The sequence below is a fragment of the Cygnus olor genome, chromosome 13 (assembly GCF_009769625.2).
Source record: "Cygnus olor isolate bCygOlo1 chromosome 13, bCygOlo1.pri.v2, whole genome shotgun sequence".
In the NCBI taxonomy this organism is placed as follows: domain Eukaryota; kingdom Metazoa; phylum Chordata; class Aves; order Anseriformes; family Anatidae; genus Cygnus; species Cygnus olor.
In genome coordinates, this window is record NC_049181.1 from 1,296,909 (window position 1) to 1,321,437 (window position 24,529).

The following is a 24,529-nucleotide window of genomic DNA, read 5'->3' on the forward strand; positions in this document are numbered from 1 at the left end:
CAACCAGCGGGGTTCCCACTTCTTCCCTGACCCCTCTGAAATAAGACGGAGGAGATTTCGCCTCCCAGTTCCAAAGCAAAGAATTACTTTGGCATGGCACACCGTGGCGGCTGCGCGCCCACTTGGAAGGGAAGACGGCAGCAGCGCTCCTGTGCCCAAGGAAGCCGAGAGCGAGACCTCCCCGCCAAGCCCCGCACATTGTAATGCAGATGCGGCCCCAGAGCAGAAAGGAGGCGTGCTGCAGCCCTCCGCTCGCCGGACCCCTGCACAGGGGCTCAGCCGAGGGGACGGCACCGCTCGCTGGGTCCAAGGCCTGGCTCCAACCCTGGCACCTCCTGGAGAGCCCTTCCTGCCTGCTTAACTGCAAAGTCGGCCTCAAAAATTAAGAAGTGAAAGCAAACAAGGGAAGAGATGAAGTTACGGGCTGTGGTTAGGCCCCACGGTGCAGGGAAGCCATCATCTGCATCACCAGCACGCGGGGGCTCCAGCAGGCGCACGCTGCGCCCCAGCGACCGCTGCACCCCACAAACCTGCCCGGTCCCAGCTGTGGGAACCCCCAAAACCAGGTCATGGCAACAGCCAGCTCCCCGCACGGGGGTCCCGCAGGGAGAAGGCTCAGCACATCCCCGCTCCGCAGACCCCAGGGGCGCGGGAGGGCTCCCCAGGCGACTCAGCTCCCCGCGCCCCATGTGCCGACCCCGGTCCCCGGGCCAGCTGGGGCTCGGCTTGCCTTGGGTAAGCACCGCTGCGGTTCAAAAAGATTAATCCCGACATTAAGAACTGGGCACGGGGAGGAGAAAACCCCCCGACCGGTTACCCGCAGCGCAATTAGGGGGTGCTGTGCCCCACTCCGACAGGTCGCGCAGGCTCCGGCGGCCCCTCCGGTGGCGGCTGCCAGCCGGCCGGGCAGGGCCAGCGCCGCGGCCGGGGCTCCCCTCCTGCGGCTGCGGCGTGACTCACGCCCGCTCCTTTTGATCTCCTGACTCCCAGGGGTGGCGAAACGAGTTTTGTAATTTGGGCTAAGTCTGGAAGCACCGTCTTCCCAGGCAGCCGTAAATCACCGTCTCTCCGAGCCCTCGTGTCATTACCGGGAACTTGCTCGACTAGAGGCCGTGTTCTAACTTCTTCAGACTTTCTTAACCACCCCATTACAGCAAAATGCACGCATACAACAACCATAACGACTGTCCACTCCAGCCATGTAATAACTGCCCCGGTAACCAGGTCACACAATATTCCTACCCTCTGAGTCAGCCCTGTAATCTTCACGCTATACTTGGCTGTACAGGACTTTCAGCCCCACACCACAGGCTGGTTTGGATGGGTCTAGGAGAAAAAGCCGAAGATGAGTCATAAGAGCTCAAAAGACTTGTTTTTCCCCCCCCTCTTTTCCTCATGCACGCAAAATGTAGGAGATCACCGAGGACCGGTGAGCCAGTTCCACAAGAAAGCGTAAAGCCAGCCTCCACCTTGGGCCATGCTCCCTACAGTTGCTCAGCAGGGAGGAAAAATGCCCTTTTCTCCCCAAAACCCCTTCCAAGCACCGCTCACAGGCGGCAGAGCCGGCACAGCACGGCAGTGTCAGGTTTAAACCTCGCCCCTTGCTGAAGGAGATCTGGCTCATACTCGCTTTTATTTTTAGGCTGGATACACGTACGGCTGAACTTTAATAAAATGTACAACCTCCTTTTGGGAATATGAGAAGCAAGAGAGGAACAAGAAAGCGCGTTACTGTCTCAGGTGTCGGAGACGCTGCCAGACCCGAAGGTTTCGCCCTTCTTCAGGGACGCGGTGCAGAGCTGCTGGGTGGGCGCAGAGCCCCCTGCATCCAGCCTGGGTGCAATCGGGGCGCACGGCGGCGGGCGAGACCGCAGGGATTGCAGCTGGGAGAGCACACAAAGAGCTTCCAGCTCCACAGCGGACACGACGCTGAGCACGGAGACCAGCAGCAAGCCTGATGTAGAGATGTCCCTGCCCGTGCCATCTTTAAGGTCCCTTCCAAACCCAACCGTTCCTTGAGTCTCCAAGTTGTTCCCTTCGCAGCAGCACGGTGCCAAGACCTGCATCTCTGCAAGAATTCCTCCCTCACCAGCAAAGCAGCGTCTCGTCGAAAGAGACTTTTAGCAGCACGCTCAAGAAAGCTCTCCCCAGCCCAGCAGCAAGCCTTTCTTCAGGGAGGCCACCACCACAAAGCTCAGCTCTCCAGACGTGTCATTAGGAGCTCCGCGGACTTGCTCCTGCCCCACCAACCGGTCACGCTGCAGACCGGCTCGTCTGTCTTCAAGGCAGGACTTGTGACTGCAAAAGGGAAATGGGGTTGCTGGTCTCAGGCTAGTCCCAAGCGTTGACTTCTACGAAACCCCAGCAGTTCGGGTGACGGGCACCCATCAGGGTCAGCTTGTGTCCCAGGAGCAGCCTGGGGAGGGCCTTCACCTTCCTGCTGCCCTTCCAGCAACGGGATTACACCAGACACCGGGGAGGACTGTAAGCCTCAGCCCCCTGGCTGGCCTTTCCTCTGCAGCTCTAGGCAAATAGCAAAGGAGTTAAAAGCCAGCAGTCCTCTTTGGCAGAGCCTTCTGCTATTTGCTTTAAGGGGAGAGGGCAGGGAGAGAGAAATTGCCTGTCTCTTGGAAGGACAGCTTCTCTTACGGCCCCAGCCGCCCAGCATTCCCCAGGCCAAGGAGCCCGCCTGGGGCTGGCATCTCCTGCTTGTTCTTGTTCTGAACCTGAAAATGGACCAGCCCTGGTGAGGACAAAGAGGAGGAGGAGGAGGAGGAGGAGGAGCGGGGCAGAGCCACCCCAGCACGCTGCGAGCCCACCGGCTGTCCCCGTTCCCCCACCGCCCTCGCGCCACTCCCGCGCCAGCAGTTTCCAATTGCCGGCAGCAGAGCCTGCGGACGGGGAGCATGCACGATCCCCACCCCAGAGACAAAACCCCTCCAACTTGCCACCCACGTGCAGCAAGAAAGCTGATGAGATGCCGCAGGAGAGACCAGAATTCCCCCCAACCACTTCCTCCCCCACAGTTTCGCTGCCAGATGCGACTCCCCGGGGCCATGCCCCAACATCCCGCTAGTTACGGCGCTCCCGCCTGCGGTCCCCTCCCCACCACGCGCCGTGCCACCAAGCTGGGGACACGTCCCCGCCGTGCCAACGCTGCCAGCCCTTCCCCTGCCACGCTGGAGGCAGTGCCTCGCGTGTGGTGCTCGGTGCATTTGATCGGGAGCAGAACCCTCTCCTCTGCTTTACTGCAGCAGGGATTTTACCGCAACGCACCCGCTGTGTGCACGGGGACGTTGCGCAGCTATGTCACCCGGCTGTCCCCCTGGCATGTGGCACAGCCACAGCTGCGGGCGCTGGCCACAACACAACACTGGGGACATCTCAGGGCCCTCGGAAGACGCACGCCCCCTGCACACTGAACAAGGCTCCCGAACCCACCCGCCCCGGCACACGGAGGCTTTGCATTGCTGCAGTCACCCAGCGCCAGCCCGCACGCCCTGCGGCGCCTCTCCATCCTCTCGCACATGAAGAAGAGGTCACACACACACCAGGAATAACCAGTTTTTGCAGAGCAGACGCCTAGATGGCTAGCGCCAGAAAGACCTGGGCGAGGAGCTTTTGGCCGGTATTGTCTCAGCCCATGGGGGTGCACGGCGATGCTCGACGCAGGGGCTGCAGCCGCGTCCACCCAGGGACCGACCCGGCCAGCCCTGACCCACCACCACCCGGCCTCTGCCTCCGTCAGCCCCGCTCTCCGAGTGCATTTTAATCATGTTTTGCACTTGAGGTCTCTCCTTTTTTTTTTTTTTTAACTTATTAAGGAGAAAGTTCAAAACGCCTGCAATGTCTGCGACGCGCTAATTTAGAACTTACTGCGGTGTCGACATTGCATTAAGTATTTCTGTCAACCGTGAGGACAGACTATGTCTATGTAAGAAATTACACTAGCAATTATAGCTAAAGAGGCATGTAAAATTTCAAAAAAAAAATTAATGTATTCAGAAATGATAACTGACATTCTTATTAGGATTAATCTAATTTTAGTAGAGTCATTTATATCCTGCCTTTGGATAAAAAATGAATTTCAATTTTAAAACCTGGATAAAAATTGGCATTTAAAAAAGTACTTTGAGAAGTCACCCTGCGTGATTAAGGGTGATGATAATATGAGAAAGTTTAAGGGGAAAAAAAAAAAAAAAAGCCTTTCTATGAAAGAAGATATTTGTTAAACTAAAGGGAAGCAGGCACTTAACAACTCGCGCAGGCCGCTTCCGGACTCGGCGCTTTCGGGTGTCATTTTTAGTTGCGGGTTAGGCTCCGACTTGCTTGTGGCTTTTTCTAGCTCGGTGCCACGCAGCCGGGAAGGGCCGAGCCGAGGCGGCTGGAGCAGCAGCAGCAGGCAGGGACGTCTGCTGGCACCCTCGGGAGAGCCCTCGCCGTGCCGCAGCGGGGCTTTCGGACCTCCGCCGGCAGCCACGCCGCGCTCCCGCGCTTCGGATCTAAGTTTCAGGGCAGAGCCAAGTTGAGGCCTTCAGAGAAATCATCGACTTCCACCGCAAACGTTCGACGGGGAAAAAAATTATAAGCACGCTTCAGTCTCAAATAAAGCCTTTAGCATAGATTTGTATGCACACCAATTAATTGCAGCCCACACCTCCTTACAAAGAATGGCTCTGTTTGACAAACCTGACATCGCTCCGCGAGGAAATTACACGTTTAGCTGATAAGGCAGCTGCACTGAAGCACCGACTGCAGCACGGCACCGACCCAACACAAGCAAGCAGCAGCGCGGGGCCGCGGGTGGAGGCACCGGGGACCCGAGCTTCCCCAGTGCCCGGGGCGAATCCTGATTTCATCCCCAGTTTGCATCGCCTGGAAGCAAGCAGAACATCGCTGCTCACCAAAGCCAGGGAGAAGAGGAAGGTTAGCATAGCATGACGGGCGAGAGGGAGGGCTCCGAGCGTCTTTTCAGCTTCTTGGAGCCCACATCAGAGATCTGGGTGCCAGGAGCACAGGACAGATCCTGCGCCCACGATGCACACACGGGGAAACGCCGGGCCCTGGAGAGAGCAACACTGCCCGCAACCCCAGAGCACAGGAGTGACTCAAGGATGAGAAAAAAGTGGGAAAGCTTTGGGCGCACTTAGCTAATCCAAAAAATAAAAATAAAAAAAAAATCCCCCAGAAGGAGGTTCAACACCCTCCATAGGAAGAAACTTTGGGGCACCGAAGCCTCCATGCGGAGAGGCCAGCCAGGACAGGAGGCGCAGCTGCATGCTGGCTGCACGCTCCCCTTCCCCCAGAGCTCTGAAATAAATCAGTTGTGTTGTAGAAAAACGCATCACTGGCCTCACGCACCAGCCTCACCGCCGCTGAAACCAGAGGCAAATGGGTGGCCTGGGCCGTAAGGGTCCTGCCCGGCCCCGCCGCAGGCAGGCCGTCACGTAAGGATACGGGGACGGGAGTCAAACGCCAAAGAGAAGGGGAAAAAAAAATGTCCTGGGCTGATTATTTTATTTTCTACTGACAGTTTCAGCCGCGAAGGCCAATAAATCCCGATTACAGATTTTAAAAACGCTTCCTGCAGACACTTGGACCATCAAGGCAATTCCGGGCTCCCATAACTTCTGTTTTATGATGGTCATACATGTCAACTTTTCACGGAGCCCAGCATTTCAATAAAGATGACCATAAACCTAGATTAGAGATTAAAGGACTGACTCAGAAGTTTGTCAGAGGAAGAAACAAGTTTGTCTGCAGCCGCCTTGCACTTTTTAATGGCTGTTACAAATGGTTCATTTTTGACGCTTTTACGCCAGCAGTAAATTTCCCGGCTGCCGACAGCTTCACGCGCAGCGACAGCTCCGCAAAGGTGAAGGCGGCGCCTGCGTCCTGCGGGCAGGGGAGGAAAACGGAGCCGGAGCCGAGCTGGGAGCAGGCAGCAGTGAGCGGAGAGACCCCAGCCCACGAGGCTGGGCCGGTGGGAAAGATCCAAGAGCTTCAAATCCACGGGACAGGAAAGTGCCACAACAAAGGAAAACAATGCACGTGGACAAAATTCGGAGCAGGGAGGCTGCGGCGAGCCGCGGGGCGATGCGGGGACAGCCTCGAGCCCGGCGCTCAGCTCCGGCAGCAGAGACGAGAAGTGACGGGCGGTCCTCTCCCGTCGAGATCGCTGGAGACAGCACAAACGCAGCCAACCGCCAGAACTGCCCGACCTTCCCGGCTCCTCTCCCCCCACCTGTCAAATCCCCCTCCCAGGGAGCAGCTCTGTCCTCGTTTCTCCTCCTCTCCTCTTCGCAAGGTTAGCGGCTGCCAGGCAGAGGCAGGCGAGCACGTGGAGAGGTGACAGGAGGAGACCGACCGCCCCCAGCCCTCCCCTGGTCCCGACGAGCCGTGCCAAGCAGGATGGAGGTGCCTTTGCACAATAAATGCCGTGCATTTGTTTTGCTCTGGTTTACTGGATCAATCTGCTGCTTCCTTTTCATAAATGCTCTGTTGGGAGAAGAACCAAAAAAAAAAGCAGCAGAATGGAAGAAGAATGACTCACGACAATGCCACATCTCCACCAGCGCTGGAGAGCTGTGAGACGGTGCCAAGGACAAGGGCTGGGACCGGGCAAGATCAAAAGGACGACGGGGGCTGCAAAGCCAACCCTCCCCAGAGCGGGGACAGGTTTGTGGGAGCCGCTCGGAGCACGGCCAGGACGCAGCCGTGCCCTCCTGAGGTTCGGCGAATGAGGCTCTCCAGTCGTTTGCTTTGAGAAGCGGTGGGCGAGGATGAACGCGGGGGCTCTGCCCAGCACCCAGCCCCTTTGCCTTTCCTCTCTCGCAAAAACACTTCTCCAAACCAAGCCTTAAATTCTGCCCTGTTCCCAAAGCCCTGCCAGGAGGCAGATGAGGAGGAGGAGGAGGGGGAAGGTGACCGCCGGCTGGAGGTCTGTCCCTGCAAAGTGTGACCGTCCCCATCCCATTTCTGCCCGCCTGCCGGGCACGTGGGGCCACCGCTCGCTGGGACACGGGCAACGATGAGGACGGGAGGAACATTGGGTAATTGTAGGTGCACCTGACAAAGCGCCTTGGTGATCAAAAAGTGCCCTTTCCTGACCACATAAAGAGCCCCGGAGCTCTGCACGCTGAAGGGGGCCAGTGCCCTTTCTGCTGGTGTCTCTCAAAGTCCATCAAAAAGTCCCATTTACATCAAAATGCACTTCCAGACATGCTTCAGTTTTACTTTTCCTCTTTCATCTCCTTCCACCCTCCCACCCCACCTCTGAGCTCTATTGTTCGCGCAGCATTCGCGGCACCTCGTGCCGCAGAGAAGGCCAAGAAAGCTGCCAAAGTTAAAGAAACAGGACAGGAAGAATGAAGCTTTAAACTAAGCAAGAAGCCGGAATCGCTGCTGGTTGTGCTCCAGCATCCGAGCGGGGCACGAGGGTGCCCGCTGTTGGCGGCCGCCCCGGGGGGACGGCGCTGGCCGCGTCCCCAGCCCGGGGGACTCGAGCTGGCCCAGCCTCCGTCGCCGCTCGGGCTTTCTGGTCAGGCTCCGGCAGCCACAGATGGTTTTAATGAGCTTTAACAAAAGCCCCGGGCAGCGGGGTTGGAATCAGCAGCCCTGCACCTTGCACGGAGCCGCTCGTTCCGCCTCCCCTCGGCGCGGCCGCACGCTCCCGGCCCCGAGCTGGGGCTGCCGGGGGCTGTCCCGAGCCGGTGCCACCGCTGCAGCCCGGCAGCATCGCTGCAAATCCCAGCCGGCAACAAAGCGCCCAGGGCGGGCAGCGCTGGATTCGGGTCCCCCCCCCCTCCAGATCAGGCGTTAAAAACGCAGAGGAGCTGGAGCGTTTGCTTCCAGTGCCGGATTTTTCTTTGCTGTTTGGCAGCGGAAGCTGTTTCCCACCTGCCCTCCTTCATTAGGGCTTAACTAACTTCTTTCTTCCCCCAGGCCAGACCCCCGGGCTCCGCATCCCAGCGAGATGGGCGCAGCATCCACCAGCGACAGGGGAGTGGCAGGGAAAGGGAACTTCTGGGACACCCTTAGAAAAAGGGGCAGTTCCCCCGATGACTGACATCCAAAGCTAAGAGCAAAACCTGCTTCTGGTTAGGACAAGTGCAAACGAGCTTTAATTCCAGTCTGAAATCATTAAAGCCAAGCTGTAGTAGCGCAGCGTAATCCAGAAGCCTTTCACCCAGCTCCTGTCCACTTCCCTTAGCACGGAGCTTTTTCAGTCCTTCCGTCCTATTGTCAAGTGTCTATTTTTAACCCCAAGCATTATTTCTCCCCGCACGGCTTCAGAAACTCTCTGGGGATGGTCTGGACTTGCTGAGCTTGTACATGGCAAAGTGACTCAACTCTCACCTTCAGAAGCACTAGAGAAAGCACGGGAGTCGTAAATTTCTCTCCGTTCACATTTTCCTTTCTCCTTCTCACCAAGCTTTGTCGAGGGCTAAAACCAGGGGAAAATGCGGAGCAGCAGAACCCGCGCCCATCAGCCAGCAACACGAGGCGAGCCATTTTGCTCCCTCTTCTTCCCGGCACCTTTCTCATCAGGCTACATTTACCCTCATTACAGTTAGCCTGAAAAAAGAAGAAGAAAAAAAAAAAAAAAACAAAGAAAACCACAGCATCGATACCTATTGCCGGTGTAAATCAAGGTCAGAGCCGCAGCCTCAAAATAGGTCGTAGGAACTGAGGCTCTTCTCTGCCAGGCAGGGGGAAGGAGCGCAGCGGAGCTCGATAAATGCGCAGGGGCAGGCGCGGGAGGGAGAAGGCATTTTCCTGGGCTGAGAGCAGCGGCTAGCAGCGCCCCACTCCTCCCTTTCACCTGACAGCCCTGGTGCCGCACAGCGATAATTAACAGGCAGGTCAGCAGCGAAGCAGTTTCGGAATCTCTACCTTGAGGAAAGTTTATCAAAACGAGGCACCATTTGTAAGGCAACGCCACCTCCTTTGAGTAATTCATGAAGTGCTTCGAGCCCGGCGCTGAACGCCGGAGATAAGCCCGCGTCCCACCGCACCAGCACATTTGCACTGCATTAGCCAGATGTTTACATTACTTGGCATTAAGAACCAATAAATAATCATTAATACTATTGCTAGCGCCGATGCTCTGTGCAGAAAGCCCGGATGCCAAAAAGCACAGCCTCCGCAGCACAAACAGCCCGAGGCGACGGGAGCCGCAGGGCCGCGGGAGAAGAGGAGGGCAGGCTGCTTCGGAGCTCGTTTCGGAGCTCGGCCCGCGGAGCACAATGGAGCGAGCGCTGCCAATTCTGCATTTCATCACGAGTCCCACCGCGCTCCACATTTTTCAGAAAGCCCCAGCTCGGGGGCTCATGTAACCGGCAGAGGCTCAGCTGCAGCCCGCGAGCCGCCCCGCTCCCACCAAAGGGGAGCCGGCACCGCGGGGGGACCCGGAGCCACCCCGGCGTGATTCATTTCGGTTCATTTGAGATCGCCGGGGCCGGCCCCGGCTTTTGGCTGAGTCCCGCGCTCGGCGAGGCTGGCAGGGAGGAACGCACACGGCACCGGTGTCCCGGCGAGGGGAGGGAGCATCTGGAAGCAATTAGCCCACCACTTCGCTATCTGTCACCCTCTCTCAATACTTGTGTAAGGAAACCGTTCGTACTATCAACAGATCTCTTTATCTTCCATAAACGGGGAACACAATTTCCCCGAGCCCCTGCGAGACGTCGGCTTCCCAAAGCAGGGTGCGGGTGGGACCCCTCCCGCCGGGCGCAGGACTCGGGGGTGACCGGGGCGCACGGGGGGCATCAGCAGGAGAACGGCTCCTGCCACGGGGAAACGGGAGCTCCTCAGCTCTGCCTGCACGCCGGTACGAAGCCACAGCATGCTCGTGCCCTGCTTGCAAGCCCCACGTCCTACAGATCTCGAACTGCTTTGCGGGCATGGATTAACTCCGGCAGCTCCGCAGCAGGGCCTGCGCACCTCCACCCCCAACCCATGCACCTCCACGCTCAGAAAGGAGAAACAAGGAAGGGACAAAGGGCTGCTCCTCGGACAGGCAGCCCTCACCTGCCACCAAACGCCTCCTTTCCCCGCTCCTCACACCGGCACCCCCAGCACCGACGGGTGCCCCGCTCCGAAACGAGGAGGAACGGAGCCAGGAGCGGTGCGGGGACGTCCCCCCGCAAACCAAGGCGGGCAGCCCCGCTGCCGGACAGGGGGCACCCGGCACCCGTCTCTGTTCGGAGCACAACAAAGGGAGGTGGTTTTGGAAAACTTTCGTGCCTCTCCTGGATGTTATGAAACCGGTGAAGGAGCATGAAACTGCCTGCCGTGGGTGGGAACACCCAGGGCTATATGAACAGTGCTCCAGGATTCCTGCGCTGTATGGGAAAGCACGCTGCTCTCCCCCACCCTACACACACCCTGGCAGCAGGTTTTTTATTATTTTTTCCTGAGAGAGATGGGATAAGCATAAACAACCCCAACAGCCCTACACACAGGGGGTAATTATGGAAGCAGCTCCCATCACTAACCAAGTCAGGGCAAAGATCAAAAGCGTAACCAAGCGTTAAACCTCCCTGCTACCCGGAACCTCTCCTCCCGAAGGGACTCGCATGGGACCCCCCCTCACTCGCTGTCCCCCCGCACGCCACCAAGCCCCCCCGACCCCAGGAGCAGTGCAGGGCCCATCCCTGTCACACGGGACTGTCACCAGAGCTGGTCCCTGGGAGGGCTCAGGGCACCGGCTGCTCCCACCACTGTCCCCGGTGCCGTTCCCTACCCATCCCTTTGGGACCAAAGTTTAATTTCACAAAGGCGCGCACGAAGGAGCGGCCCTGGAGGTGCTTCCTTGGCCGATCCAGGGAGGAAAAAACCCAAGAGCCAAGGTGGGCAGGCTGCCTCGTGCACCAGGGTGCTGGGTGCCAACCCAAGCACCCGCAGCCACCAAAGCTGCCGGGGTTGTGCCCCTCTCCTTGCCTTCACCACCGCTACAGGGGTGGCTCCAGCATCCCACAGCTTTCCTCCATCCCCTATCTCTACCGATGAGCTTTTGTTTAAATCTGGGTGAGCAAAAAGAACAAATAAAACCAGTTATCCAACTGCAGCAACATCTGCACTCTCCCAAGAGCTTCGGGAACGCCGCCCTGCTGGTGCAGGAGCAAGCACCCGTGCTCCAGAGGGGCGGGAGACAGCTCGGCACATGATGCCTGCTCCTGTCCTTGCCTCTGCCAGCCCTGACCCTGCCACCTGGCCAGGCTGTCGCTGTCCTGAGCCCAGCAATTAGCCACAGCCACCATGGGGAGCATGGGGGGAGCACGGTGCGGGCACGCACGCCACTCCGGACACGCAGGCAGGGGCGCGCACCCAGGACGTGTCTCCGCAGAGTTTACGCCAAGTAAGAATAATACAAGCTTAAAAACAAACACAGCTGAAGGGGAAATTCCAGCCGCCTTCAGCTCTTCGCACCTCCGAGCCGCTTCCTGAAACTTTATGCCAAGCAGGCCCCCGCTCTCCCCGGCCAGGACGGGGCTTCGGGCACACCGCAGGGATGTGGGGCACAGAGCTCCGAGCCCCCACTGCCCACAGCACCGGGGGGCCCTGCCCCACCTCGGAGCAGAGCATCTCCTCCTGCTGCTGCTCCAAGGGAACCTCGAACCATGTGGCACACTGCTGCCAGCTCCGGAGGGGACAGCCCGTGACGCACGGCTGCCGAAGGACAGTGCAGGGGGCAGCCAGGTGCGGGGGGAGCGCAGCGAGCCCGGAGCAAAGCCCAGAGCCAAGCCCCCAGCCCCTGCTCCGCACAGGCGAGATGCAGCACCCTGTCTCGCCGGGCAGCAGTGCCTGCACAGAGCCCCCTGCCCACCACAGCATTTCCCAGAGCCCGGGCCACGCAGCAGACGCGTGGGCTGGACCCGTGCTTGCTCGGGGTTCGAGTCAGCAGCACGAGCTCGCCGCGCTCCGGCCCCCACGCCTCCCGCAGGAGAGGGGCTGCTCGCTGATGCATCGGCCAGGCCTTCCCCTCCCACCCCAGGACAGGTTTTCTTTCATGTTTTCTTAAAAAATTTCTTATTCTGAACTAATTGACTAATTGGCCAAGCCCCAGTTCTGTGCTCGGAGTGAATTCCAGGCTCGCTCTTGCATGAAGTGTTTATTAAATACATCAGAGCGGGAGATTAGGATAAATCACAACACCGGGCAAGCCAGAGAAACCGGGCGGTGCCCGCGCGGGGAGGCAGCGCCAGGTGGAAATTTCCCATCGCGCCCAGAGGGAGGAAGCCCAGAATTAATCCCGGCCGGCCCCCGCAGAGCTCCCCGGCCCCGGCGGGCCGTGAGTCAGCCGGGCCGGCACGCCGCGGGCCCCCACGGCACACGGGGACGCACAGCGCACGAGGTGGCCCCCAGGGACACAGCCACTGCTGCCCCCAGCCCTGGCCACGGAGGGCCAAATCCCCCTCCCCGCGCCGAGGGCTGCCCCCCTCCCTTTAATCCCAAGCGCCAAAGCAGAGCCCTTTTAGGGGAAAGTGTAACGCAATACCTGGAAAATTTCTCCCACCCGCTCTTCGCTGCCGGCTGCCAAATTTAAAACATATTTGCTGCTCCGCGCTGAAGAAATGTAACCTGCTGCTTAATTCCAGCGCATTGATTCTTTGGGGGCAGCGAAAAAATTCGCGCTGCCGCGCGCGGCTCCTCTCCTTACACACCACAGCCCGGGGAGGGGGGAGCACCAGGAGCCAGCTGGGGCCGTCCCGCGCCCCGACGGGGAGGGCCGGGGGGCTCTGCAGGGCCGGCAGCGGCGGCCGCAGGAGGGGACGCGGGTGGCAGCCACCACCTGAGCGCACGGCAGCGAGGCCGCTGGCATCGCCCTGGGCCCACTGTGCCTGGGGGAGGAAGCGGGAGCGGTGGCAGCTCAGCCGGAGTGCCGCTCGGGGACACGCAGGGACACCCCGGCAGGCTCATGGCGAGGGCACCGCACCCGCCCCAGGCACACGGGAGGAGAGAGCAAGAAGGCTGGGAGCATCCCGGGCTCCGCAAAGCATCTGAAAGAGGTACCACCAGCCCCAAAGCCCTTCAGACACAAAGTGCAGCCGCCAGAGAAAGGGACAGGAGCCACCCCAGCCCTGTAGGAAGAGGACCCGTGCTGGGGACCCTGCTCCAAGGACAGTGGCGCCCCTCCTCTCCTCGTCTCACAGCCCTGCACCCCCTCAGCCCGAGCAGCCCCCAGCCCCTGCCTGCCACTCCGAGGCTGCAGGAATTTTCCAGAGGGGCTCGGTTTGTAAGCAAAGGCTGCGCGAGTGGAAAAAGCCTGCCGAAGTGCGGGCCGGCCGGGCTGGGGGAGGGCACAATGTGTTTAGCAGACTGAGCGATCCGACAGGGCCCATTAAAGGAAACAATTTGTAATACAATAATTATTATGTCGTTTCTCTGGACTCTTTCCTAAGCCTCTCTTTAAACAGTTAGAGGCTTGACGTGCCTGTATAAAACAGACATGATCTGTGGGGCTGAGGATGCTGAAGTGCCCGCATGTGTCGAGACGACGCAGACGGCGGTGGACGCACGGGGCGCGCCCGACGCTCGCCCGGATCCTGCAGCCGCCGGACCCGCTGCGGCCACGGCCCCCGTGGAGCCGAGCCCCCGGCATCCTCCAGGCAGGGAGAAACCCTCCGGCAGGGAGAAACCCTCCCTGTGCCGCGCTGGGCACGGAGCCGTGGCCGCCGGAGCCCCTGGCAGAGCCGGCCGGGTACGCGTCCTGGCAGCGTGGCCGGGACCCCCAGCTCCCCCGGCTCGCGCTGGCTCCGCTTTTATGCTCTGAAGTCCTCGGCCGCACATCTGAAGAAAGCAGCGGTAGCGAACAAGAGAGCGAGAGGACGGGAGAGCAAGCAACACAAATCCCCAGGATAATGAGCCCGGAGGAGGGAGACGGTGGGCTCTGTCTGAGAAGGGAGCCGTGCTTTTATTGGAGAGGCCTAAAAGGGCTATAAATCCTCAGATTCAAAGGCGAGCTCGAGCTCTTTCAAGTCTGAGGAAGGCCTGGGATGTGTCAGCCGGGAGGACTAACCGCACCGCGTCCCCTGCTGAAGTGGCCTCTTCAGCAAAGCTGTTCTGCAGCTCGGGATATTACACCCAGATCCTTTCCATATGCCGCCCGGGCGGCTGCAGAGGGCTGTGCCGGCAGCCCCCCCCGCCTGCCCGCGGCCCCCCCCGGCACCGGGGCAGCCCCAGCCCCGCTGCCACCCACCCAAACCCGGCGCGCCGGAGGCACCCGCACGCGTCGCCCCTTTCCGAGGGGGGTGGACGTGAGCTGCGCGGCCCCTCGAAGCCAGGTGGGGAAGGGGCTGGATTCCCGGGGGGGCCCCCAGACCTCCCCCTCGCGTTCGGCCGCGTTACTACAGCGAGGCCAGACAAAGGAACCCGGAGCACCCGGAGCACCCGCCGCCCGTGCCGCCAGCCCGGCACCCCGGCACGCACCAGGCCGGCCGCGCGCGGGACCCACCACGGTGCCAACGCGGGCGGCACGGGGATAGAGGCACCGAGTCCTCGCCTCGCCTCTGCCACCGAGGTGTGTGCAGTGTGTGCGGCGCTGCAGCCGCCCCTCAGCCTCGGCGGGAAGGAAAATCCGCCCGCATTCGGAGATCGGTGTCAGCGGTGTATCTGTACCGATCAGCAGCACGAGCGCGCTTTGCTTCCCCGCGGCACGCACCCGGGCGCTGTCACGCACCAAAAGCCAGGTCCCTGCTGCGAGCGGGGCGGCTGCTGCCCAGCACAGGGAGAGGACACTGGTGTCCCCTCGCTGCTCGGGGTGGCCGGGAGGGACACAGGGCTTGGGAGCCCCCAACCTAGCCAGGACCCTTCTCCCCAGGGAGGGCACCTCTCTGGGTGCAGACTGGGACCGGGACAGCGCTTCCTAACCCCCTGCCTTTCTAACCCTCCGCCTAAAAGCAGGCCCAGGGTGGGGACACGAGGAGCACCCCTCAGACATCGCGCTGCTAGCACCGGCGAGCTGCCCACGTGAGCTGGGCTAACAGCGAGGCTCCAGGCATCGCCCAGCCCCTCCTGGGGCACAGCACCCCCAATTACAGCGGGTACCGCCGCGCACCGAGCAGGATGGAAGACGTTTGCTGCTCCGTGCAGAGCCAGGCGAAGCCCTCCCAGAGCCCTGCCCCAGTGCCAGGCGTGGGGCTGCCCCTGAGCACCTCCGTGCCCTGCTGGACACCGGTCCCAGCCCCGAGCTGTCTGGAGGGCACCGAGGGAAGTTCACAGACAGACACATCCAGGGTCTGGCCTCTCCTTCGCTCACACCCGAATGTCACAACACCAACAAAACCACAAAGGCTGAACTTCAGATCCAGGAAAAACAGGAAAGGACAACTTAAGACTTGGGGGAAAAAGGCATCCAGGAGGCGTGCCACCAGCCCATCGCAGCAGAACAGCCGTCACCTGCTGCGCCTCCAGCCCGTGCCTCCCCGCCTCTCCCTGGGCGCAGCCCAGGCCCCCTCACCTGCCCCCTCCCCAGCAGCAAAACCCCCGGGCTCAGGGCAGGCAGCCCACCTGGGACGGGCTGCAGCCCCTAAGGGTATTACAGAGCAGCCAAGCCGGGGTTAAAATAGCTGGCACGGTTGGAGCGCAGCTGCTCCGCTCAGCCCGAGCGGCACTGCCACGGCGGCACCTGAGCGGTGCCAGACCCCGCGCGGGGGCACCCACGGGGGGAGCTGCCACGCGCTCAGACCCAGGGCACGCCAACACCAGCATGAGCAAACCCCCCCCCGAAACTGCCCCTTGCCGCAGAGTGGGCAGTGAGCAGAGCCCGGGGTGCCCCCCAGGCACCTGCCTGCGCCACGCACCCCTCCAGCCCAGCCCAGCAGGTTTAGCCCCAGCTTGTCCAACGCATCTTGGACCGAGCCTGGATGGACTGGCAGAGCTGAAAAAGCCTCAAAAGCACGGGCATCCCGCTGCTGCACCCCCGGTACCACGCACGGTGCTACCCAGAGCCCGGCATCGGGACCCTCCAAGCAGGGACAGGGCCCTGCCGCTCCAGTATAGCTACCGGCTGAGCACCGGGGCTAAACCGGGGACAGCATGCGAGTGGCAGGAAAAGCCTCCTCGGAGGATGCTTGGTGTGCTGCCCACGCTCGGCCTCACAGCCCCCGAGAACAGGAGGGGTGGCACCAGCCCGGCACAACGAGACACCTCCTGCTCCCAGGGGGATGCTGAAGAGGCGCCTTCCCTGTTACAGCAACCGCCCGAAGCGGGGAATGGGAAGGGAAATGCAAAAAGCAGCAGAAAGCAGCAAAAAGGAGCCCGGCTCTCCACCGCCGAGCACAACAAAAGCCCCGCACCAGCGCCACATTCCTGCCCAGATGTGACGCCGCGATAGCGCCAAGCCCGGAGTCCTCCTCCTGCTCTCCTGATACAAGCAATCATTAATTAGACACAGAATGGATTTCAGCTTTGTTTCTCCCCACCCTGTTTCGGCTGCCAGACTCCAAGTAGCATGTGCTACTGATCGCTACAAGATGTTTTCCCACCGGACTCCGGCGCTCCTCGGGCAGATTGGCTTCCGAGCAGCGATGCCGCTGCCGCTGCGACGAGGGGGGTGCCGCCAGCGGGACGGAGCCGGGCGGCGGGGCCACGGGGCGTGCGAGGCCGGGGATCCCACACAGAACACGGGGTCAGTCCCACTGGCGAGCCACCAGCTCCCGGGGAACACCTCTCGATGTGTGCCCTGCAAAGGGCTGCGCAGCTCCAGCACCCTCTGCGCCCCCAGGGGCTGCTCGGAGGGGACCCCTGCCCCGCAGCAACCCTGTGCCAGGCGAGGACGCGGGCACCGCACGCCTCTGCTGTGGGGGACCCACGGGCAGCTTACAACTAGGAGACACTGACGCCAGGCCCAGGAGCAGCCCGGCCGAGCCCCGTGCAGGAACCATACAAAAGCCCCAGCTCTGTCGCCGCTCCCGACACAGCTCCAAGGAACTGCAGCAGCTGTTTTGCTCTGGAGAAAGCTACAGCTCCTTTTACAATCAATCAGCCACCCCATCACGGCTCTTTTTTGCCTTTTAAAGGAAGCAGTTAAAACCATTTTATAGAATCCAGTGGTATTTACCCAGCTACTGCAATAGCCGCAGCTCGGCATTCGCTTTTTTTTTTTTTTTTAATTTAAGTTAATGAAGCCATTCCCGAGAGACACGCAGGCAGCCCCGGGTGCCCCTTTCCCCCAGGAGGGAGCAGAAGGGGAGCTGCGCCCCGAGGACCCTCGCGGCGGCACCCAGGGCGCGGGTCCCTGCCGCTGCGCTCCTGCCGCGACCTCCAGGCACGCTCGGAAGGGGCTCCTTCGTTCCAGAGGGAAACACGAACCCGGATTCAGACTGTCCAGGCTTGCTTAATCCAAACCAGTCTTCGGAGATTAGGCAAAGCCCCTCGGATGCAGCAGGCGAAGGTGCACGCACGCCATAAGATCGGTTACGCGGCCATCTGGATGCCCTGGACCCCACGAGCCAGGGGCCAGGGCCGCAGCGCCCGGCCCCGTTCTCCCCACAAGGACAACGTCCCCAGCGGCACCACGAGCCAAACACGTTTTTTAATTAAAAATAAGCAGCGTGTTTTCAGTATTTCCCAACTCCTTACACTGCGGAGCGCCTCATGCGCCCACTAGTACGGTAATTAAATTACATCTGCTCCGACAAGTGTTAGCCCACTGATGCAAAGCTCCAGGCCAACTCTTCCCAGCGAAAACAGCTTTCCCGCAAGCACTTTGTCCCTCATAAAAGGCATTAAAAAAAGCAAAGATACACCAGGCTTCAAACTCAATGCTCACAGAATTCAATAGGACACCATAATGTCATTAAAGACAGAATAAAAATACCACAAAGGATTAGACTTTTGTCTGCGTCTGGATTGTTTTTTCCTCCCCACCCCGCTTACTTTTTTATTTTTTAAATGCATTTGTTTTGGTTTTAGAAAGTTGCTCGATGGCTCCACAGAGCTAGCAAGTGAGCAGATCTGAGTAAAATTTATATGAGAGAAAGAGAGAAAAGCAGAGCTGCAATGACCAATTCTTAAAAGCTCCATGGATGATGTGTCCCATTTCCCCCACCTCCTTATTAAAATGCTTTCTGGAAAGGCGAATTCCAGCCTGAAATGAATTTTCCAAACCATATTTTATTAGGAATGCTTCCTTTTAACGTTCGGCACAGGAGCCCACCAGGGTCAATATTTCTCCAGAATTATAGTCGAGGGATTTCAGAAAAGATTTAGTCAGAATTTCTGTGCAATTCCAGGTTGTTTAACAATAGCGAGCTCCAACCAACAACCCCGAACGCTAACTGCTAAGTAGCGAAAGGGCCGATTAAATCATTGAAACCACACTTCAGCTCCCCCCTCCCATAAACGCAGAGAATGGTTTTCAAAAAGCCCCCTTCAGACATGATGGAATAAAATTAAAACCATATTGGTTCACTGAGACCCCTTAAAGAGGCTCTGCTCACATCCCAAGGAAAGCTCGCTCAAAGGGGATCTAATTGAGCCTAAACTTGTCCCAAGCATAGGTTTGTGAAAATTGTAACCTTTTATCCTGCGAAAGCATTTCTGGGCCTGTTTTTCTTTTCTTCCCTCCCCCCCCTTTAAAGACACAGAGTTATTCACAACACAAAAGCAGCCACGATCCACTTCTGGCTTCAGAACGAGCACCCAGAAGCAGAAGGAAAGCATTTTCCCCGGCACCGAGTGCAGTACTAAAGATTAAGACATTCCTAACTCATTTAAGAACGTTAGGAAACTGCTCTTGGTATCAGACGTGTTATCAGTGCCCCTTAATAACAAACATCAGATCAGAAACCTGCCCGTGACACACCGACGGAGTCCCACACTCACACTTCACAGGAGCAGCAGCCCAGAGAAGAAAAGGGCAAAAAAATATTTTCATTATTTACAGTGACACCCTCAAGGCCGAGCGGTCCAGCACACGGCACTTTTTCCTTGTATCTGCTGGAAAATTCCACTTAACGGCGTTATTTTTAAAGGCTTTAGCTCTCCTCACTCCGAAAACAGGCAGGCACCCCGGTGCCGCGGCCAGGCAAAGCCGACAAAGGCAGGCTGGGGCTCTCCCCAAGCACCACGAACAGGCTCTGGAGAGCCCAAAGCACCCCAGAGCACACGCAGGGGTTTTGTAATGTGCCGGGCCGCGGAAAGTAATCCCAGCCTAACAAAGAGCGTGGGTTTCCGGCACGGGGCTACTCGCGGCGCACGCTGTCCAGGCCATTTCTCAGAAACGTGCTCGCTCGATTGTGTTCGCTGGCAAGAGCGGCTCTGAAGAGGTCCTGCCTCATCCCGCGCCCTGCAGAAACCTGAGGAGGAGCACCAAGGCATAAAAAAGTGAGGAAAAAGAAGAGAGAAGGAAAGAGAGGGAAGTTTGAGGGGCATTGGGTAATCTGGAACGGGAACCAGCCCCAACACGAGCAAACGCGGACGGAGGGCGCGAGGCACCGCGGCCCAGCCGGAGCTCCAGACGCAGCGGGCGGGTGAGGAACCAAGGCCCCACGGCAGGCACCAACGCCCCGCCGCCTCCCGGAGCCTCCGCTCACCTAAGAGGCCTCGTCTTCCTCGCCTAGCACAACATTCACTAGGACACCCCCTGCAGAACCCATCCTGCCCCGGCCACAGCACCCGGAGAGCCATTTCTGGGCGGCTGCGCTGCCATTTCGGGCACTTCCACCTCCTCCTGCCACCACCGCGGTGACAAATCAGGCGGCGTCCCCACGGGTAGGTGCTACAGCAGCGCGGCTGCCCCCAGACCGAGCCGCGCAGCCCCACGCTGCAGCAAGCACGACGCCCCACAGCTGCCCGCGGCTACGGCCAGGGCTCGGGGCGCAGCCACCCCGCTGCAAGCCCAGCGAGAACGCAGGGAACGAACGGGTCACCGACACCCACGGCTCCACTGCCACCCTGCCACGGGGACATCCGTGAGGCCACCAGGCCCAGGGCTTCGCACGGGGACAGCGGCGGGCAGCTCGCAGGCCCCTGCGGAGGGATCGGAAAAGCTCCCCCGCACCCAGCCCCGAGCGGAGCCGCGCTCCACACCAGCAGGGTCGTTACTGCCACAGACGCCTCCCAACTTTCCAGGCCTTGACAATTTAATAAATGCAAACGCCAATAAACCAGGTTCACTCGAGCAGGGGCAAGCCTCCCAGCTGCGGGTGAGCACCAGCAGCGCGGCGGCATCCCCAGCCGCTGGGATCGGCCGTGCCAAGCAGCCCTGGGAATTCTCGCCCTGGTCTGGGCGAAGACGACGCAATTGCCAAGCGCACGACGCGGGGAAAAACAGCCTCCCCTCGCTGCCCGGCTTCACACGCCTCTACCTGCACGTTCCTCAAGCTAACGCAACAAACTCGAAGAGATTTCTATCTCCAACTGCCCTTTTTGAAATAAAAAGGTGGCGGTTTCTGGAACCAATTTGCTTTTTCCTCGCTCCCCGCCCCCCCAGCCCTTCGTGCTGACATAGCAGACTTATGAACACAAAAGATCAATTCCTGGGGGTAAAAGTTCCTTTGCTTTTTGCTTCGAGCTAACAGACAAATCTTCAAAAGGGAGGAAAAAAAAAATCCAAGTAGGAGAATTTACTTATTGCAGTTCTTATAACCACCAGAGATCTCTTCCCAGCTTTTCCAACACACTGAATTCAGGAGTTTACGCGCAGTAAAGTTGCCCCACACACACACACCCAAAAAAAGATAAATGTTTGGTTTTCGCTTAAGTGTCCAACTGGAGAGGGCTCCCAAATCGTGTCAGTTTTCTCCAGCTCTCAAGAACTTTTCTTTTTGTTCTTGAGAAATACGGTGGGGGTGGGAAATCAAGATAAAAAGCTGGATTTTTTTTTTTTTTTTAAACTAAAAAGAGAAGGGGCTAAGATAAACAAACAGTCCGCGATTTACAAGATAAAGCCCAGCAAGAGGGCTACCAAAAACATCCTGATATAATCGGTCCCAAAACATCGATAGGTCATTAGTAACCATGTCGAGCGCTTAAACATCTTTTAAAGCTTTTCCTTACTCTTTATTCCAGGCATGCTGGAAAGGCGACGCTCATTGTCCGCGGTTTTAAGCCCCGAGCACAGCGGGCAGGGGCTGGGGGAGGCGGCAGCGAGCGCTGGAAGCCCCCCGCGCCCCCCCCTCGTTCCACCGCCCCCAAACACAGCCGTCACCGGCCGGGGGGGGGGGGGGGGGGGAGAGAAGCGCCTCTCCCTTCGCCCCCCCACGCACCTGCTTTTGGGGCCAAAAGCGCCGTTTCCGAGGCTCTGCAGGGCCGCCCGCCCCGACGGGGGGCGGCAGGGACCCCCCCGGGGCACCGAGCCCCGCCGCCCCCGCCCTGCCGGGCCCCAAAAACCGAGCCCCGCCGCTCTGCCCCCGCAGCGGGCAGAGCCCCCCCGGCCCCCCCCCAGCTCCGGGGGCGTCCGCGGCCGCCAGGCCGGGGGGCTCGGCCCGCTCCCAGCCCCGCACCTACCGCCCGCCGGCGGCATTCCGCAGCTGCCTATTTATAACAGGGGAGCCACGGGGAGGAAAAAAAAAACACCAGGCAGCCTAATATAGCCGCAGCCTTCGGCACACCGAAACGCGAGCGCGAAGCCGAGCCCGGGGTGGGAAGGGGGCGGCGAAGGAGCCGGCGGCGGTCCCCTGCCGGCGCCGCGCCGCGGGGGGCGGGTGCGGAGCGGGTGCGGAGCGCGGGGCGCGGCGGCTGGAGGCGAGGAGCGGCGGCTGCGGGACGCTCTCGGTGCCGCCGGGCTGCCTCCAGGCGGGACGCGACACGCTCCCCAGATTCCGGACAAAAAAAAAAAAAAAAAAAAAAAAAAAAAAAAGAAGAAAGAAAAAAAAAAAAATTTAAAAAGCCACCACACGCTCGGGCAGCAGCCAAGGGTGCTGCGCGGCTGGAAAGGAGCAAACCACCACCGGCTCGAGCTCTGCGCTTGTGCAGCGCTCCGCGGGCTCTGTATTCCAAGCGGGGATATTTCTATTTCTCTCCGTCCGTAGAAAGCCGCCGCCAGCTCCCGGGCGGCTCCGGCGTCCGAGGCGCGGCCGGCGGCAGGTCCGCACGCAGCGGGCGCTCTTCGCGGCTCCCCCGGCCGCTCCGCTTCCGAGGCCAGAGAGCGCGGGGCGATATTTTCTAAATATATATATATATTTTTTTTTTTCTCTCTCGCTTTGCCTCTCTTTTTTTTTTTTTTTTTTTTTTTTTTGCCACCGGGGGAGGGCGAGGCGGGCGCCCCCCCGCACCCCCCGCGCCCCCGTGCCGCACGTACTTGGGGTTGCCGGCGCTCCAGGAGACGGGCTCCAGGCTCTTGGCGAGCGGCGCGGCCAGGCGGCACAGGGCGAGCAGCACGCCCAGCAGCCACCGCCCGCCGCGGGGCCGCGCCATCGTCCCTCGGCGGCGGGACGGCACCGGGCGTCAGGCGCCCATGCCGCGGGGGCGGCTCCGCTCCTCAGCCCCGCATCGGCGCCGCGCCGCCCGCGGGCAGCGCCCCGACGGCGGCTCCGCTCCTCCGCGCTCCGTGCCGGCCCGGCCCCGCCGCTCTCCGGTGCGGTCCGTTCCGTTCCGTGCCGTCCCCTCCGGCGTCCCGGCTCGCACAGCGCCGCCGCCCGCCGCGCCGCCCCTCTACTCCCCCCGGCAGGCAGCGGCGCGGCCAACCCGAGGCGGCGCGGCCAATCGCCGAGCGCCCCGACGGGGCCTTCGAGCCGCCGGCACGCCCCTCCCCGCCCCCCCCGTCGGTTCTTAAAGGGATCGGGCCCTCGGTGCTCCCCCCGCCCCCAGACGAAGCGGGCGGGGCGGGGGGACGGGGACGGGGCCGGGCCGTCGGGGCGCCGCCGGGCGGCGGCGCCCCGACGGCCCGGCCCCGTCCCCGTCCCCCCGCCCCGCCCCCGGGCTCAGCCGCGGTCCAATGGCGCCCCCTGGCGGCCGCGCACCGCCCGCTGATTGGCCCGAGTGCGGCGCCGAGATTTGCCGGCCTTTCCCACGCCCCTCGGGACGGCACCGCGCCGGGGTGGGAGCGCTCCGCCGCGGGGGTCGGGCTGTTCCCAAAAAGTGGGATTGATCCCAAAATGAGGAACCGCACCAAAACGAGGGATTGATCCCAAAACGCGGGATTGCCCCCAAAACGCGGAGTTCCCCCCAAAACGCGGAATTGCCCACAAAATCAGGAATTGCCCCCAAAATGAGGAATTGGACCAAAATGAGGGAATGATCCCAAAATGAGGAATTGCCCCAAAATGTGGAGTTCCCCCCAAAATGCGGAATTGCCTCCAAAATGAGGAATTGCCCCCAAAATGAGGAGGTCCCCCCAAAATGCGGAATTGCCCCCAAAATGAGGAATTGGACCAAAATGAGGGATTGATCCCAAAATGAGGAATTGCCCCAAAATGTGCAGTTCCCCCCAAAATGCGGAATTGCCTCCAAAATGTGGAATTGCCCCCAAAATGAGAACGTCCCCCCAAAATGCGGAATTGCCCCCAAAATGAGGAATTGGACCAAAATGAGGGATTGATCCCAAAATGAGGAATTGCCCCAAAATGTGCAGTTCCCCCCAAAATGCGGAATCGCCCACAAAATCAGGAATTGCCCCCAAAATGAGGAATTGGACCAAAATGAGGGAATGATCCCAAAATGAGGAATTGCCCCAAAATGTGGAGTTCCCCCCAAAATGCAGAATCGCCTCCAAAATGTGGAATTGCCCCAAAGTGAGGAATTGCCCCCAAAATGCGGAATTGTCCAAAATGCGGAGTTCCCCACAAAATGAGGAATTGATCCCAAAATGTGGAATTGCTCCCAAAATGAGGAATTGACCACAAAATGCGGAGTTCCCCCAAAAATGAGGAATTGCCCCAAAATGCGGAATTGCCCCCAAAATGAGGTATTGCCCCAATATACGGAATTGTCCCCCAATGCGGAACGCGCTGCCTGTGCAACAAGAGGTTTGTCTGCACAGAGAGAATTCACCAGCCTGCTCTCCCCTGTCTGGCTGCTCTTCTTTTTCCTTCGGTCCACACTCCCTAAGCCTCAGGGCTGCGTGTTTTAGCTGTGTCTCGAGGTGTGAGGTGACTTCATCAATGAGAAATCTGAAAGGAACTCGCATTGGGTGGTTGGACCGGATGATCTTGGAGGTCTTCTCCAACCTTAACAATTCAATATTCAGAAATGCACCTGGGATTGAACGTGAGACTCTTCACCACAGCCAGTTTACTTTCTACTCCAAACATCCTTTAAAAACTCCGAAGTTGCATCATTTTCTGTTAACACAATTTAAAAACTCCTTGGTTCACAACAACCTCAAATGCACTCAACCCCATTACTTGTTTCTCATTTGGCTACTTGCGCATTTTTTTCCTCCAGCACCTCACATGGCACAACATTGCCATCAGATTTGGATCGAGCTTTATTAGGTTTCTGTGTTTAAAAAGAAATTAAAAACTGGAATGAAATGTGTTGTTAAATTGAAGCTGTGCAGATGCTTTCCTGAGAGCGCGAGTCTGCAGCACGGCCTTGTCCGAGCCGTTCCCTGGCTGCTTAAATTAGGTTATTCCGGGCA

The 24,529-nt window shown here is 59.6% G+C and overlaps 1 protein-coding gene across 1 annotated transcript in view; it reads right to left on the minus strand.

Annotated features, from left to right (window-relative positions):
* EFNB1 (ephrin B1) overlaps positions 1-22,552 on the minus strand; it is a 59,531-nt gene extending 36,979 nt beyond the window's left edge. The window contains exon 1 of the mRNA XM_040572099.1: positions 22,250-22,552. Coding sequence (XP_040428033.1) covers positions 22,250-22,365 — 116 coding nt within the window. The 5' untranslated portion in view covers positions 22,366-22,552. The remainder of the gene's footprint in view (positions 1-22,249) is intronic.
* Positions 22,553-24,529: the final 1,977 nt, after the last annotated feature.